Genomic DNA, 12,809 nt, shown 5'->3' on the forward strand with positions numbered 1-12,809 from the left:
ATCAACCATCAGTTGGTCAATTGGTAAACTACAGTTTCAGTATCAGACCTTAGTATTGTTTCAAAATATGAGGTGAGCAGTCTACTTCCAGTCACCATATGCACACACACAAATGTACACACATATATATATATATTGAAAGAAATAGTCTACTACATAGAGGAAGATATAGATTGCAAAAATTGGGAAGTTTCTGTCCCAGCCAGTCCTGAAACTTTTCGGTCCCAAATACATACACAGAGGCTTATACTAATTACAAACTATTTGGCTTGTTAGCTCAGCCTTATTATTAGCTAGCTCTTATAACTTAAATTAACCCACAATTTGTGTCTATGTTTAGCCACATGGCTTGATACCTTTTCTCATTCAAGGCATTTTCATCTTGCTTCCTCTGTGTCTGACTGGTGACTGTCTCTGCCTTTCCTCTTCCCAGAATTCTCCTAGTCTGGCCATTCCACCTATACTTCCTGCCTAGCTACTGACCAATCAGCATTTTATTAAACTAATACAAGTGACACATTTTTTAATTGGGGGGAATTGTTGGAGGTTGACCTTAGAGTCTCACTCACACTACACAAGTATTCTGCCTCCTACCTATGTTTATATTTTCACCAAACTTGTGGTTCAAAGGACATGGCTATAAAGCATTACTATAAAGAAGCAGGATGCAGTAGGGGATGCTTAAGCTGAAGTGTTTGAAGTCAGTATTTGGTGAACAAATATTCCAAACTGAAGAGTGCACAAGTAAAGGCATTGGTATTGTAGATTTTAGATTCTTGGAATTTCTTTTAATTTTGACTTTTTTAAAAAAATGTGTATGGACATTTGGCTACATGTATTTCTAAGTACCACATTGGTAGCCATGAAAGTCAGACAAAGGTGTCAGGTCCCCTAGAACTGGGAAGTTAAAGATGGTTGTGAGTTACTATGCGAGTGTTGGGAACTAAACTCAGGTCCTCCAGAAGAGCAGTCAGTACTCTTAACTGCTAAGGCATCTCTCCAGCTTTTGAAGTTTAACGTAAAGTGGCATGAGGTTGATTGGAAAGCAACTGCTAAGGAGGGAATTATGGGGAGAGAGCAGAACTAAGACTAAGGTGAGATTCACTTATTTATCAAGTATTTATTAGCCACCCTCTCTGCATCTCGCTCCTTTGAGGTGTGATGGATATTATACTGAAAGTTTTATCTTGTTACAACCTACTGTGAAGGATAAATAGAAACAAAAAGTAAAATGTCAGACAAAACTAGCATAGTGGAGATATTGCTGATATTGCTGATTGGCCAGTGTAACTTCAGAGATGAGGAAAGCCTTCCCTCAAAGATTTAGTACATGCTGAAAATCAAGTTTTGGGGATGCACTGAGTCCCATATTATATGTGCTGTGTTTGAAGAATCATTGGGAAGTCTATTAAGGTAACAGCAAGAGGGGCTCAGAAAGGAGGATAGGAAACCTAAGTATGGGTGACATAGATGCCCAGATGCCTGAGTGGCAGTGTGAAATTGTGTGCAGCATCAGGAAGCCCTGAGAGGAAATAATCAGAGCTCTATCAGGGCCCTCAAGGAAAGTAGGACCTCAAGAAGCTATGAACAGAGAACACGCCAGTGATGAATGTGTTCCATGAGTGCCAGTTACAATAGGAAGATCAAGTTCAGGGGAAATAATGACATTTCACCTTTGCTAAACTTCCAGAGAAGGCTCAGTGACTGAGGGATCAGAGGCTCCGTGGCCGGCACTGACGACTCCATCAGACGTGAGGAAGCAGCACAGTGGATATCTGGTTTGAAAGTCTCGATTTTAGGATGGGCATGAGGAATCATGCAGCAAATATAGAGAGTTGATAGAAAAAGTTAATCTTTGAAAATCAACTCTTGTCACTTTGAGAAGATGGCAGTGCCAGTGGCAATGGGGAGATATTGAGAATGTGTGAGATGAGTGGTGGATTGGAACTGTATGAGGGTGTTGATAGACTAGACAGACAGTGCTGGGGGCTATGTTACATGATTCTGGATTGAAAAGAATTGGACCCCAGTGGACTCTGTTGCCAGGAATAAAGAAATAGTGGCCTCATGCTCAGGGTGAGAGACTCTGGTGCACCCAGTCATAAATAAGATGTCTTCATAAAAGTCTCCCTGCCCTTTAGGCTCAAGGATCTATGTAGAATAAGTAGCATACAGATTGTAAAAGTCAGAGGTGATGGATGATTCCAAGGAAACAGCGTCTTCTGGACACAACAGGAATGGTGCACATACAAACTCACACAGACTGTGGCAGCATGCACAGGGCCTGCACAGGCTCAAGTCAGACCAAGTCCCAGCACTGAGAAGGGGAAGTGAACACAGGCTCCCACCCCAACCAAGAAGCTATCTGCAACTGATACCTGCTGGCAAAAAACTAAAAAGCTAGTTTTCTCCAATGGGGTCTTACTGGGTACACATTACACTTAAAGGTTGGCCTTGGGCCCAGAGCAGTTGGGAAACAAAACCAACTCGGTGGTATTTTTGTAGACTTTTATTTGCCATGTTTGGACATTTTTTTTTGGTCTTATTGGTTTTTTGCTTGTTTCATTTTTGTTTTCTGTTTTTATGGTTTTGTGGGGGTTTTAAATGTATGTGTTTTGCTTTTATTTGTTTTAGGGCAAGTGAGAAATAACATAAGGGAGAAAACATGATCAAAATATGTTGTTTTAAAAAAGTTTGAATAAAAAAGTTTACAAAAAACAGAAAGGTAGTAATCATACACAAGTTTTAAAAAATAGAGTCACAGGTACTTGCAAATGCAATAAAGGATTTTTGCCTGGGATTGATTGGATGTGAGATCCTGGGTTGCCCCAGTTCACAGATGGAGCAATGAAACTGAGGACAAGATTCTGGATCTGGCATAGATGTGGAAGAACAGGCATAATTAAGATGTCTGGGCCATGCTACGTGTACCTGCTTTTATGGTAGATAGAAGCATGGGAGTAGAGTTCAGTTGGGTTAGTGTTACAACTGAGTGAAAGAGAGTGAACCCGTGAGACTTGTTCTATGCAGAGTGGTTAGGATGGGGTTGCAGCTCAGATGGTAAGAGGCTAAGTATTTAACAGCAGGAGTGTGATTGGGTTCAGCATCTGGAGAAAAGTTGCGAGAAGACTCCCCTTTCTGTACCCATCTCCATGTCAGGGAAGGTGGTAGAAACACAAGGGAAGTCTTGTCCTCCTCCCTGTGATGTACAGAATTCTCTTGGTGCATCCTGGAGGGAACAGTGTATAGGTTTGCATATGCCATCTGCTCTGTTTCCAAATATTTTTTTGATTTATGAGAACAAAACATTTCTGTGATGCCAACATGGTGATGGTGATATTATCAAGATGGCTGATTTTAAAAAAATATTTTGACAACTAATCAGAAACATCATGGTGATGCCATAAACCAGACCTTTTGGGAGAACTGGTAAAGTCTCAAAATCCATTATTAATGAAGAACTTGTGAAATGAGTCTTCTAAGAAAACATAGGCACTCAGAGCCTAACACCCTGTAAATATGTACTTCACTGCTGTTCTCACTAGCATTTCATAAGTCAAGGCAGTCAGAATGCACCCATCCAATGGCTTTTTCATTTGTCCATTCATTCACTCATTCGTTGCTCACACACTCACATAATATTTACTGTGTGCATCCTATGTCCTTTGTGCCATGTCAAGGGCCAAGACTGCAGCTGTGTGTGTCCAAGGCACCTTTTGAAAACTCTCTGTTTTCGTATATTAGAGAAAGTTTATATATGTTAAGTTGTATCACCACCACAACCACTATGACCATATTTTCTAAATTAACACATAATACTTAATTTCTAAATTCTAAAATCAAACACGATATTATAGAAGTATGCATGCTTGTTTAATTATTTAAGATACAATATTCAGTCCCAGTCCAACTGGCCTTGGTGAACTCTCATTAGATCAGTCCCCTTGTATCAGTGGGTGATCGCACCCCTCGCGGTCCTGATTTCATTTTTCATGTTCTTCCTCCTTCTGCTCCTCATTTGGACCTTGGGGGGGCTCAGTCCGGTGCTTCAATGTGGGTCTCCATCTGTATCGCCATCCATCGTCGGATGAAGGTTCCCTCTGGTCTTGCCTTCTTTGCTCACGTTCTCTTTCCTTCTGCTTCTCGTTTGGACCTAGGGAGTTAAGTCCAGTGTTCCAATGTGGGTCTCTGTCTCTATCTCCATCCATTGCCAGATGAAGGTTCTGGCACTCTTGTCTATTTCCAATCTCCAGGAGGATAACTACATGATTTTCTTCAGGACCGCGAGGGGTGCAATCACCCACTGATACAAGGGGACTGATCTAATGAGAGTTCACCAAGGCCAGTTGGACTGGGACTGAACAATCACATGATCCAGCCAGATTCTCTGAATGTGGCTGGCCCGGAGTCTTTCTGAAAAGCCATTGACAATGACACTGGGACTTGTTTCCTCTGCATATACTGAATTTTTGGGATCCAGTCTGTTTGGATACTCACCTTCCTGGACCTGGAACTTGAACTTCCCACAGGGCAGGAAACCCTGACTGCTCTTAGAGATGGAGAGGGAGGAGGAGAGGGAGTGGGGGAAATGGGAGGGTGTTGGGAGGAGGGGCGGAAATGGAAACTTTTATATTTTAATAAACTTTGAAAAAAAAATTAAAAAAAATAAAATTAAAAAAAAATGTAGAACATAAAAAAATAAAAAAATAAAATACAATATTTATTTCTGATACTATACCAATTGTTTCTCTCAGAGAAATGAAAATGTAGTGTCTTAGTTCCTGTTACTGTAATAAAATACTGTGACAGCAGAAACTTTAGGGTAAAGGGTTTGTCTCACAGGCCTAAGTTATGGTCCACTGTGGCAGTGAATTCACAGTGGCAGAAGCTGGAGGGAGGAGGTCACATTGCACCCCCAGCTTAGAGAAGATGACAGTAACTGCATGCACGCCAGTCGTCAGCATATTCTTGCCACTCTTACACAGTTCACGATTCCCTGCGTAGGGAATGGCGCCACTCACGATGGGCAGATCTTCTCCCCTCATTTACCAGAATCAAGATAATACCCACAGTCATACCCAGAGGCTCATCTCCCAACTGCTTCGAAAGTCTGTCAAGTTGAAAGTTTCAGACCAAGTATCACAAGTACATATTAGTTTTTCTTTTATGATAAGTTTATTAGTGATTTAATACAGTAAATGTAACAGCCTTTACCAATGGATAGTAAACGGACACTAAGAAATATGTCCAAAATATGTATAGGTGATAACAATGGGGGAAAATGTACATGTACAAAAATGTTGTCTTTAACTAATCAAAAATTTAAACTTGAAATATGCAATGTTTTCAGTAGCAAACTTATGAAAGTTACATAAAACAATATTCAAAGTTAAGAAGGAAAATGGCTGAGCCAATAGAAATTGACAAGGACATCAAAGCTTCCTTATCCAAACTTCTCACTAGAATTTGCATATATGAAACATATTATAAGGAAATATTGAGCCAGGTATAAAATTTCATTTATTGCTCTTCTCTGGGATTTTATCATAAAAGAAACTCAAAACAATATTCACTGTCATGGTTTGAATGAAAATTATCCCCTGTAGTGTTCAGCATTTGAGCACTTGGCCCCTGTTGGTGGCGCTGTTTGTGGCGGTTTAAGTGGTGAGGCCTTGCTAGAGGAAGTGTGTCGCTGGGGATGGTCTATGTGAGATCAAGGCCTCACCTTATGGTTAGTGTGCCTGCTTCACGATTGCTGTTAAAGATGTGGTCTCAGATCCTTCTCACTGCTGCTATGATGTCCCCACCCTATGGTTTCTCACTGCTCTGGAACGGTAAGCCCAAATGAACTGACTGTTGTCATGGTGTTTTATCAAAGCAGAAGACAAACCTATCTTCCTGGCCAGCCTATGTGTGTTCTCTCAAACAGATGTTTGCAGCTGGTCTTTAGCTGTTCGTTCTCACATCCCTTCATTATTTCATGTTTATTCACATATAAGCTACTGTTGCATATTGCCATGTGGTTTTACATATTTTTTAAAATTTAAGTATAATTGGTATAAATGCTCACTAGTTAAGCTGCTTGGTACCTTTTGAACACACCATAATGGGTGTACCCAGAGGTAAGTAGGTTTTGTTGAGTAATTAGACAAAGAAAAGATTGATTAGAGTCTAAGAAAGGGATTACACATTCCAGTTTGCTCCTCCAGAAACCGTTCTCTGAAAACACTACAGCAAGTGGTCTCCTCTGTATGGCATTATCAGGGAGGCCACACTGTCTCTCCTTTCTCATCTAGCTATGTCTGACCTTGTCTCTTCAAATTCAAGCTCAAATTATTTCCTCTCCCCTATCTCAAAGCATATCTACATACTTCTTCTGATCTGTGAATAAATGTGACTTATAGCCTACCCTTGAGAGCCATCTGCTTCTCAGCTCTTAGTCTCTGATCTGAGTCCTAACTATTTCCCAGACACACTATGTCAGGGTTTTCATTACTATAGTGTATATGCATAAGTATGTGTAAGTGTGCAAATATATATACATACATACATATATATATATATATATATATATATATATATATATATATATCATGTATCTGTGGAGAATTGGTTCCTAGAACCCCCAGGGGAAGCAAAACTCCATGGCTACTGAAGCCCTTTACATAAAAAGTGATGTAGTATTTGTGCATGACCTTCTTCTCACATCGTCCTGTGCACTTGCAATCAGCTTTAGATTGCTTAGAAGACTTAATACCATGGCAACATGGTGCAAATAGCTGTTGGGAATGGTTCAGAAAATAAGATGGAGAAAATAGTCTGTGTTCAGCACAGATGCCATCTGTTTTCTGATGGTTTTGATCTATGCATGGTTGAACCATAATAGACAGAATACAGATATAGACATACATATATGGATACAGAGAACCATTGGCATGTGTATAAATGTAAACTATGGAATGTGAAGCCAATTACAATAATGTAAAATCAGGGTCACATGTGACTGTGGGTATAGGAAATGAAGGTAATGTGGCAGGGATTTAAAGTACAAGATAAAGCACAGGAAAATAATGCCTTATTGATGGGGCAGATTTACCGCTTAATCATCATTTCATTTCAGAGTTTTTAAATTTGGCTCCAAGTTATTGTTTTAGTTAAAATTCAAAAGCACCTAATTTAAGCAGAATTTGCTGATATTGAAATAACAAAAGTCATTGTTTTAAAATTTTCTTGTAAAGTATTCTATGATTTTCTATTGCCTTTCCTCTTTTGGGGTTTTAATGCTGGTTTTCTCTTCCCATGAATTGCCTGACACTGGACAGTTAATCCCCATTTACTTTTTCTAGTAAATGATGATAACTGTCCCAGGGGGTTGACATGAGAAGCAAGTGAAGAAACAAATAAAAGCACTTTGATTTATGGTTTCTCCATTTCTTCTCACGGGAATCCTATGCCCTGAAGGGCTCAGCTTAAGCAAGAGAGGATCACTTAGTGTCCTTTTTCTGAGTATTTACTTAGTTTTTTTTAAATTGAGAGTTCAGATCTAATTAAAAAATCAGGACATTAGTTATCTTTGAGAATGTCATTGAAACAATAAAATGAATTAAATTAAAGTTGTTTCTCAGATGAGTTAAAAAAAAAAAGAATTAAGTAAAACAGAGTCCAGCTACTCTTTACCTGGAGTTTATCCTGGGTGACAGGCTGTCTCCATTTAGCTCAGGAACCTCAGATGAAGATTGTTAGGATTGGCCTCATGTCCCAGCACCGTTGCCTTAACTTTCCCTTTACAGATGAGTCTGAGATGTTGCCAATGGGAAGCTTGCAGGCTCAACAGCTAAGAAAAGTTAGGTTTGCTCTAAGGTGTTATTAAATCCAATGTTGTTCAAAATTACATATAGAAAACAGTCTTAATATGTTTCATTGCCATTAAAATCCATTTTTTTGCTAACTAATCTCTCTTTTATTTGTGTTTCCCCATGGTAGACGAGTTGGCTTTTATGTCAATACTTTCAAAAATGTCTCCAGTCTTGAGGCCAAGTTTCACAAGGAAATTGCCGTGGTGAGTGATGGTGGCTGTTTGGAGGACAATGTAAAGGAAGCAGGGGGCGTGGCCTAGGATCCCTGACTAATGCACCCTCTTACAAGGCTCCTGGAGCCTTAGTTTGTTACTGCTCTCTGTACATGTGCTCTGCTTTCTGTTAGTTGTCAACACACAGCTCCCTACACCCTCCGAGGGTCTTGTCAAAGCCTCACTCTCTTGTTTTCCCCTTCCGTTGGTTAAAGTCGGAATGTCAAGTGATGTTCTAAACTAATGAAAAATTGATCTCAAGAGATTCAGAAAAGCATCGGCCATGTTGCTAGCTATTGTTTTTGTCGTTCCTCGGGACTGCCTGAGGACTACTTCTAGTAGAATTAAGATAAAAATCTGTTTTTCTCTTCTGCTTTATAATATAGTGAATACATAATTGATTGACTTAGTGTTTACTTTATTTCAGCTTGGCTGTAGATTTTAAACTTGGTATATGGGATTTCAAGTGCCCTGAGACCAATCAACTTCTTAGAATAATTATAGCTTCTCATTAAACTGTTTCTTTCTAAGGGAGAATGGCATGGGTGGGCACTAGGATGTCCTGTGGCTAATAGACCTCTGTCTCCTTAGCTTTGCCACAAGCTCTATGAAGTGATGACAAAACTTGGCGACCAGCATGCTGACAAGGCCTTCAGTATTCAAGGAGCTCCCAGGTAGGCCACTGCTCCTCAGAACTTGCTCTACTCCATGTGCCAGTGATGTGCGGTATGCTGAGTTATCTGGAGTCTGGAGACCACATCTTACTGTTTTATTCACCTTGTAAAGGTTCAAAAGGAGCCTTCCCACCTGGGGAGTGATCCTAACCATAGATTTGGAGTTTTACCTTTCCTTTTGGCCTTCAGTTGCCTCAATATGCTACTGGTCACAATAGACTTACATGGGACCTGAGAGCAATAGTGTGGGATAGTGATCATTTCTACCTGTTACTTTATCTGGAATCGAAAAAAATTAAAACTCCAAAGTGGGCTGATTATCATCTGCTGGAGGAATGAAAGAAATGGAAGAGACCTCTCCACCCTCTGCCTCTGCTTTGGCATTTACTGCACAATGCGACTCTGTTCTGACTCTACTATAGGATGCTGTTAATGTGCCAGACACAGACAAAGGCCCCAGGGGCACATCTTAGCTGTTTTCCTTGGTTTGACTGTATGCCTACTTTGTCTTACGATTTTGAAGTCTCTTTTATCCCACCCATGCTTAGCAAACCTTGAACTAGCAGTCGGAAGCCCTTTAGGTTTTGGTCCTGTGCCTCTGGGGTTCAGTTGTTTTGTTTTTCTTGTTGAAGTCCAGCAACCTCTGTAGTTAAAGAGCATATTTTAAAAATATCTGTAGAAAAAGTGGGTGCTGTGGAATGAAATGGTTTCTAAGGTGATGTTCAGTTCTAAGATTCTACACTTGTGGTTTTTTTTATTGATTTTATTGAGCTCTATATTTTTCACTTGTATTTTTTATGCCAGTCATTGTAAACACCCAAAGGAATATATTTATAGAATCATTCATAGCCAGATACAGTCCCGACCTCTCTATATGTCAGTGTGCGACGGCTGCTGTTTTGATCACTTATTACTTCTTAGAGTGGCCATAAATGTAGCCCCTGCTATGGCTGCCAGAGAAGCAAGTGTGTCTTCTCTCTCCATAGGAAGGACATGAGCTAAAAGAAGCCAGGAAAGGGACAGAATTATGGCTCTAACATTGTTTTTTTTTCAATATTAAGCTAGAAACAAGAGAAGAGTAAGAATATCAAAATGACTTTTGGATCTTGTAAAAGTAAAGTATGTTAAGAAACTGAGTGGCTTCCTCACATGGAAATGAAAGACACAGACACTTTTGAAAATTCCAATTTCAAAATCACCTAAAGCAAGAAATAGGGTCACACCACTTAACAAGTGTCTCCTCCTCACTTTATCCTTCTTTCTGCTTATTCTTATCCTTACTCTTTCTTTTTATTTTTATTTTGTATTCCTCTGCAGAGCAAGGTGGTGAGTGAGCTCTGTGGGCAGTTTCTAGACTAGAGCATAGACTGGGGCTGTTTCTAGTCAGAGGTCATGATTGCTGGCCCAGAGCCCCAATCATGTAGAGCAGCGGTTCTCAACCTGTGAGTTGCGATCTCTTTGGGGGGGTCACATAACAGATATCATGCTTATGAGCTATTTACACTATGATTCATGGCAGCAGCAAAATTACAGTTTATAAAGTAGCAATGAAACAAAATTGATGTGGGGTCACCACAACATGAGGAACTGTATTTATGGCTGGCAGCCTTAGGAAGGTTGAGAACCACTGATATAGTGTCTCCTCTCTGAAGAACCCGACTCCCTTAGCTCTTGAATGTGTAGACCATGCTACTCTGTTTGTACTCGTATGTAGGTCACAGACTCTGTGCCTTCTGGCTGCTGTCTTTAGAAGTTCTTAGAGAGTAGGATGTGTCCTGGTTGCCATCTGAGTCATCATGTAAAGCTGTTCCCAAGCACCTGGCAAGGTGCCTAGAACATGGTGGCTTCTCGGGAAGTTGTGGAATCTCACCTGTCATGTGGTCTGCTGGCACATTGCAAGGTGCCTGAGTTAGTCATTGTTTCATAAAGCATAGAAACAAGTAATTGGTGCCTCCTCAAAGGGAATCAGAAAGCACTCCCACGGAAGATTTATTAACACTCTCCTCAGATGCCTTGGAAAATGAAAGTGACAGTTTGCTGCGTAATTGTCTATAGATTGCAGCATGATATGATTCTCCTGTGTATCAAAGGCGAAGTTGTTTTTATTACTACTGCCTATGTCAGGAAATCTTTGAAGCTTGTTTGGCATGTGAAGAGCACAAGACATTTGTACTATGCTCTAAATGCAAATATAGTAAAACTCTAAGTTTCTTGTTTTAACACTCTGCCTTTTACATATCTAAAGTGGGATCAATATTTCAAGACTGCTCTGAAGAAAAGAGATCATGCCTGCCTGGGTTTTGGTTCATAGGGAACAAGTGGGGCCAGTTATCAGTATCCATTACTATTGCTAATAACTAGAATTAGTCTGGAAGTGGGGAATATGAGACCTGATATTAAGCTTCAGGGTTTCTCTGGGATAAAGCATCTTGGGTCGCAGAAGTCCTGCTTCTCAGAAGACTTCTTGCTCAATTCTTTGTGTTCATCCAGTGATTCAGGTCCTCTTCGCATTGCAAAGACACCATCGCCCCCTGAGGAACCTTCACCTCTGCCCAGTCCAACAGCCAGTCCCAACCACACACTAGCGCCTGCCTCTCCTGCCCCAGTGCGACCCAGGTCACCTTCACAGGTAGGACATGTGTGCCAGGTTCATGGTAGACCTCATGGGGAAGTGATTCTCTCTGGGATCATCCTGTGGTGACCAGGCATTAGAAAATGCTTCTGTGAGAAGACTAAGGTGTGAAACACTAGACATTATTACTCCCACTCTGGAATGAGTCTGGTTTTCTATTTGATTTTTACCTTTTCTTCTATACTCATTGTTTGAGTCCTTTGGACCTTCTTGCCCATCCCCAGCTTCTTGGACCAGAATGTATTAATCTCTACATTCTCTTAGAATCCCACCTTTCAGAGACTGGGGATCTGTTCAATGATGGAACACTCGCCTGGCTTGCCCCATGCTCTGAGTTCAATTACTAGGCTTGAAAAACAAAAATCGCCCTGGGGTCAAGGCCCGCCCAGGACTGCAGTAAGGATTAGTATTCCATCACCCATATTGTGCTACATGTGAGTTGTGGTCCCTCGACAAAAGCCTGGCACAAGTTAAAAGAAACTGTGAGGACCAGGCAAAGGGAATGGAGAGAGAGAGAGAAAATACTTTTGATTTCCCTACATTGAGCAAAAATAATATTTCTGTAAGGACATTTAACATTCAAGGTCCAGTATTAGCTTTCATAAACATCGTTGGAGCTAGAAAATTATAAGGTATGTGCAACAGAGTCTAAAGTTCTCATTTTAAAATCCTGGAGAACAGAGTGAAATGGAATCTGCTTCTGGTTTGTCTCATTGATTCAACTGGAGAAAACAAACAAACAAAAAACCAACTGGCTTAATTTTTGTTTTGAAGTTCCAGTTTTCTGCTGACAAGAGAAATCATTTGTAGCTGAGCTAAGAATGCATGGCCTCCATTATTGGTATCATAATTCCTACAGCCCTGGGCAGTGCTCAAATGGAGGTGTATGGACTCTTCTCTCATGACCTGACTTCTTCCGATTAGACCATTGCTTGTCAGTATTCAGAAGCCACCCACGTGAATCAAGTATGCTTACACCTCTGTACAGCCCAGTTCCATTCAGACGCCGGCCTGCTCACTTTGCTGTGCTCATGTGACCCTTTCTCAAAGATGTTACAGACAACACCTTTGGCTACCATGTTTGTATTTGATGCTTTCTAGACAAGAAAAGGGCCTCCTGTCCCACCTCTGCCTAAAGTGACCCCAACAAAAGAACTGAAGCAGGAGAACATCATCAATTTCTTTGAGGACAACTTTGTTCCAGAAATCAATGTGACGACACCTTCGCAGGTGCGTGCCCAGGGAAGCTGGGATGTCTATGAAAGGACTGTGGTGGTGATGGTGGGAGGGATTTTTAAGTCAGCTTTAGTGAAAGGAGCAGCTATTTGTTCTGTTAGTAAAAATTTGTCATTTGGGCTTGCTTTATTACTTTGTGTAAATAAAGGATTATTATATGCACAATGTACAGAATTTGAATATTCTATCATTTATTGAG

The 12,809-nt window shown here is 40.5% G+C and overlaps 1 protein-coding gene across 6 annotated transcripts in view; it reads left to right on the forward strand.

The window, feature by feature from the left end:
* Amph (amphiphysin) overlaps positions 1-12,809 on the forward strand; it is a 209,664-nt gene that overhangs the window by 154,720 nt on the left and 42,135 nt on the right. For all 6 annotated transcript variants that reach the window (XM_085699261.2, XM_085699258.2, XM_085699259.2 and 3 more), the window contains exons 8-11: positions 7,984-8,059; positions 8,660-8,742; positions 11,233-11,371; positions 12,476-12,604. In XM_085699261.2, coding sequence (XP_085555387.2) covers positions 7,984-8,059; positions 8,660-8,742; positions 11,233-11,371; positions 12,476-12,604 — 427 coding nt within the window. The remainder of the gene's footprint in view (positions 1-7,983; positions 8,060-8,659; positions 8,743-11,232; positions 11,372-12,475; positions 12,605-12,809) is intronic.

Source organism: Myodes glareolus, chromosome 14 (assembly GCF_982192425.1).
Source record: "Myodes glareolus chromosome 14, mMyoGla1.1, whole genome shotgun sequence".
NCBI lineage: Eukaryota > Metazoa > Chordata > Mammalia > Rodentia > Cricetidae > Myodes > Myodes glareolus.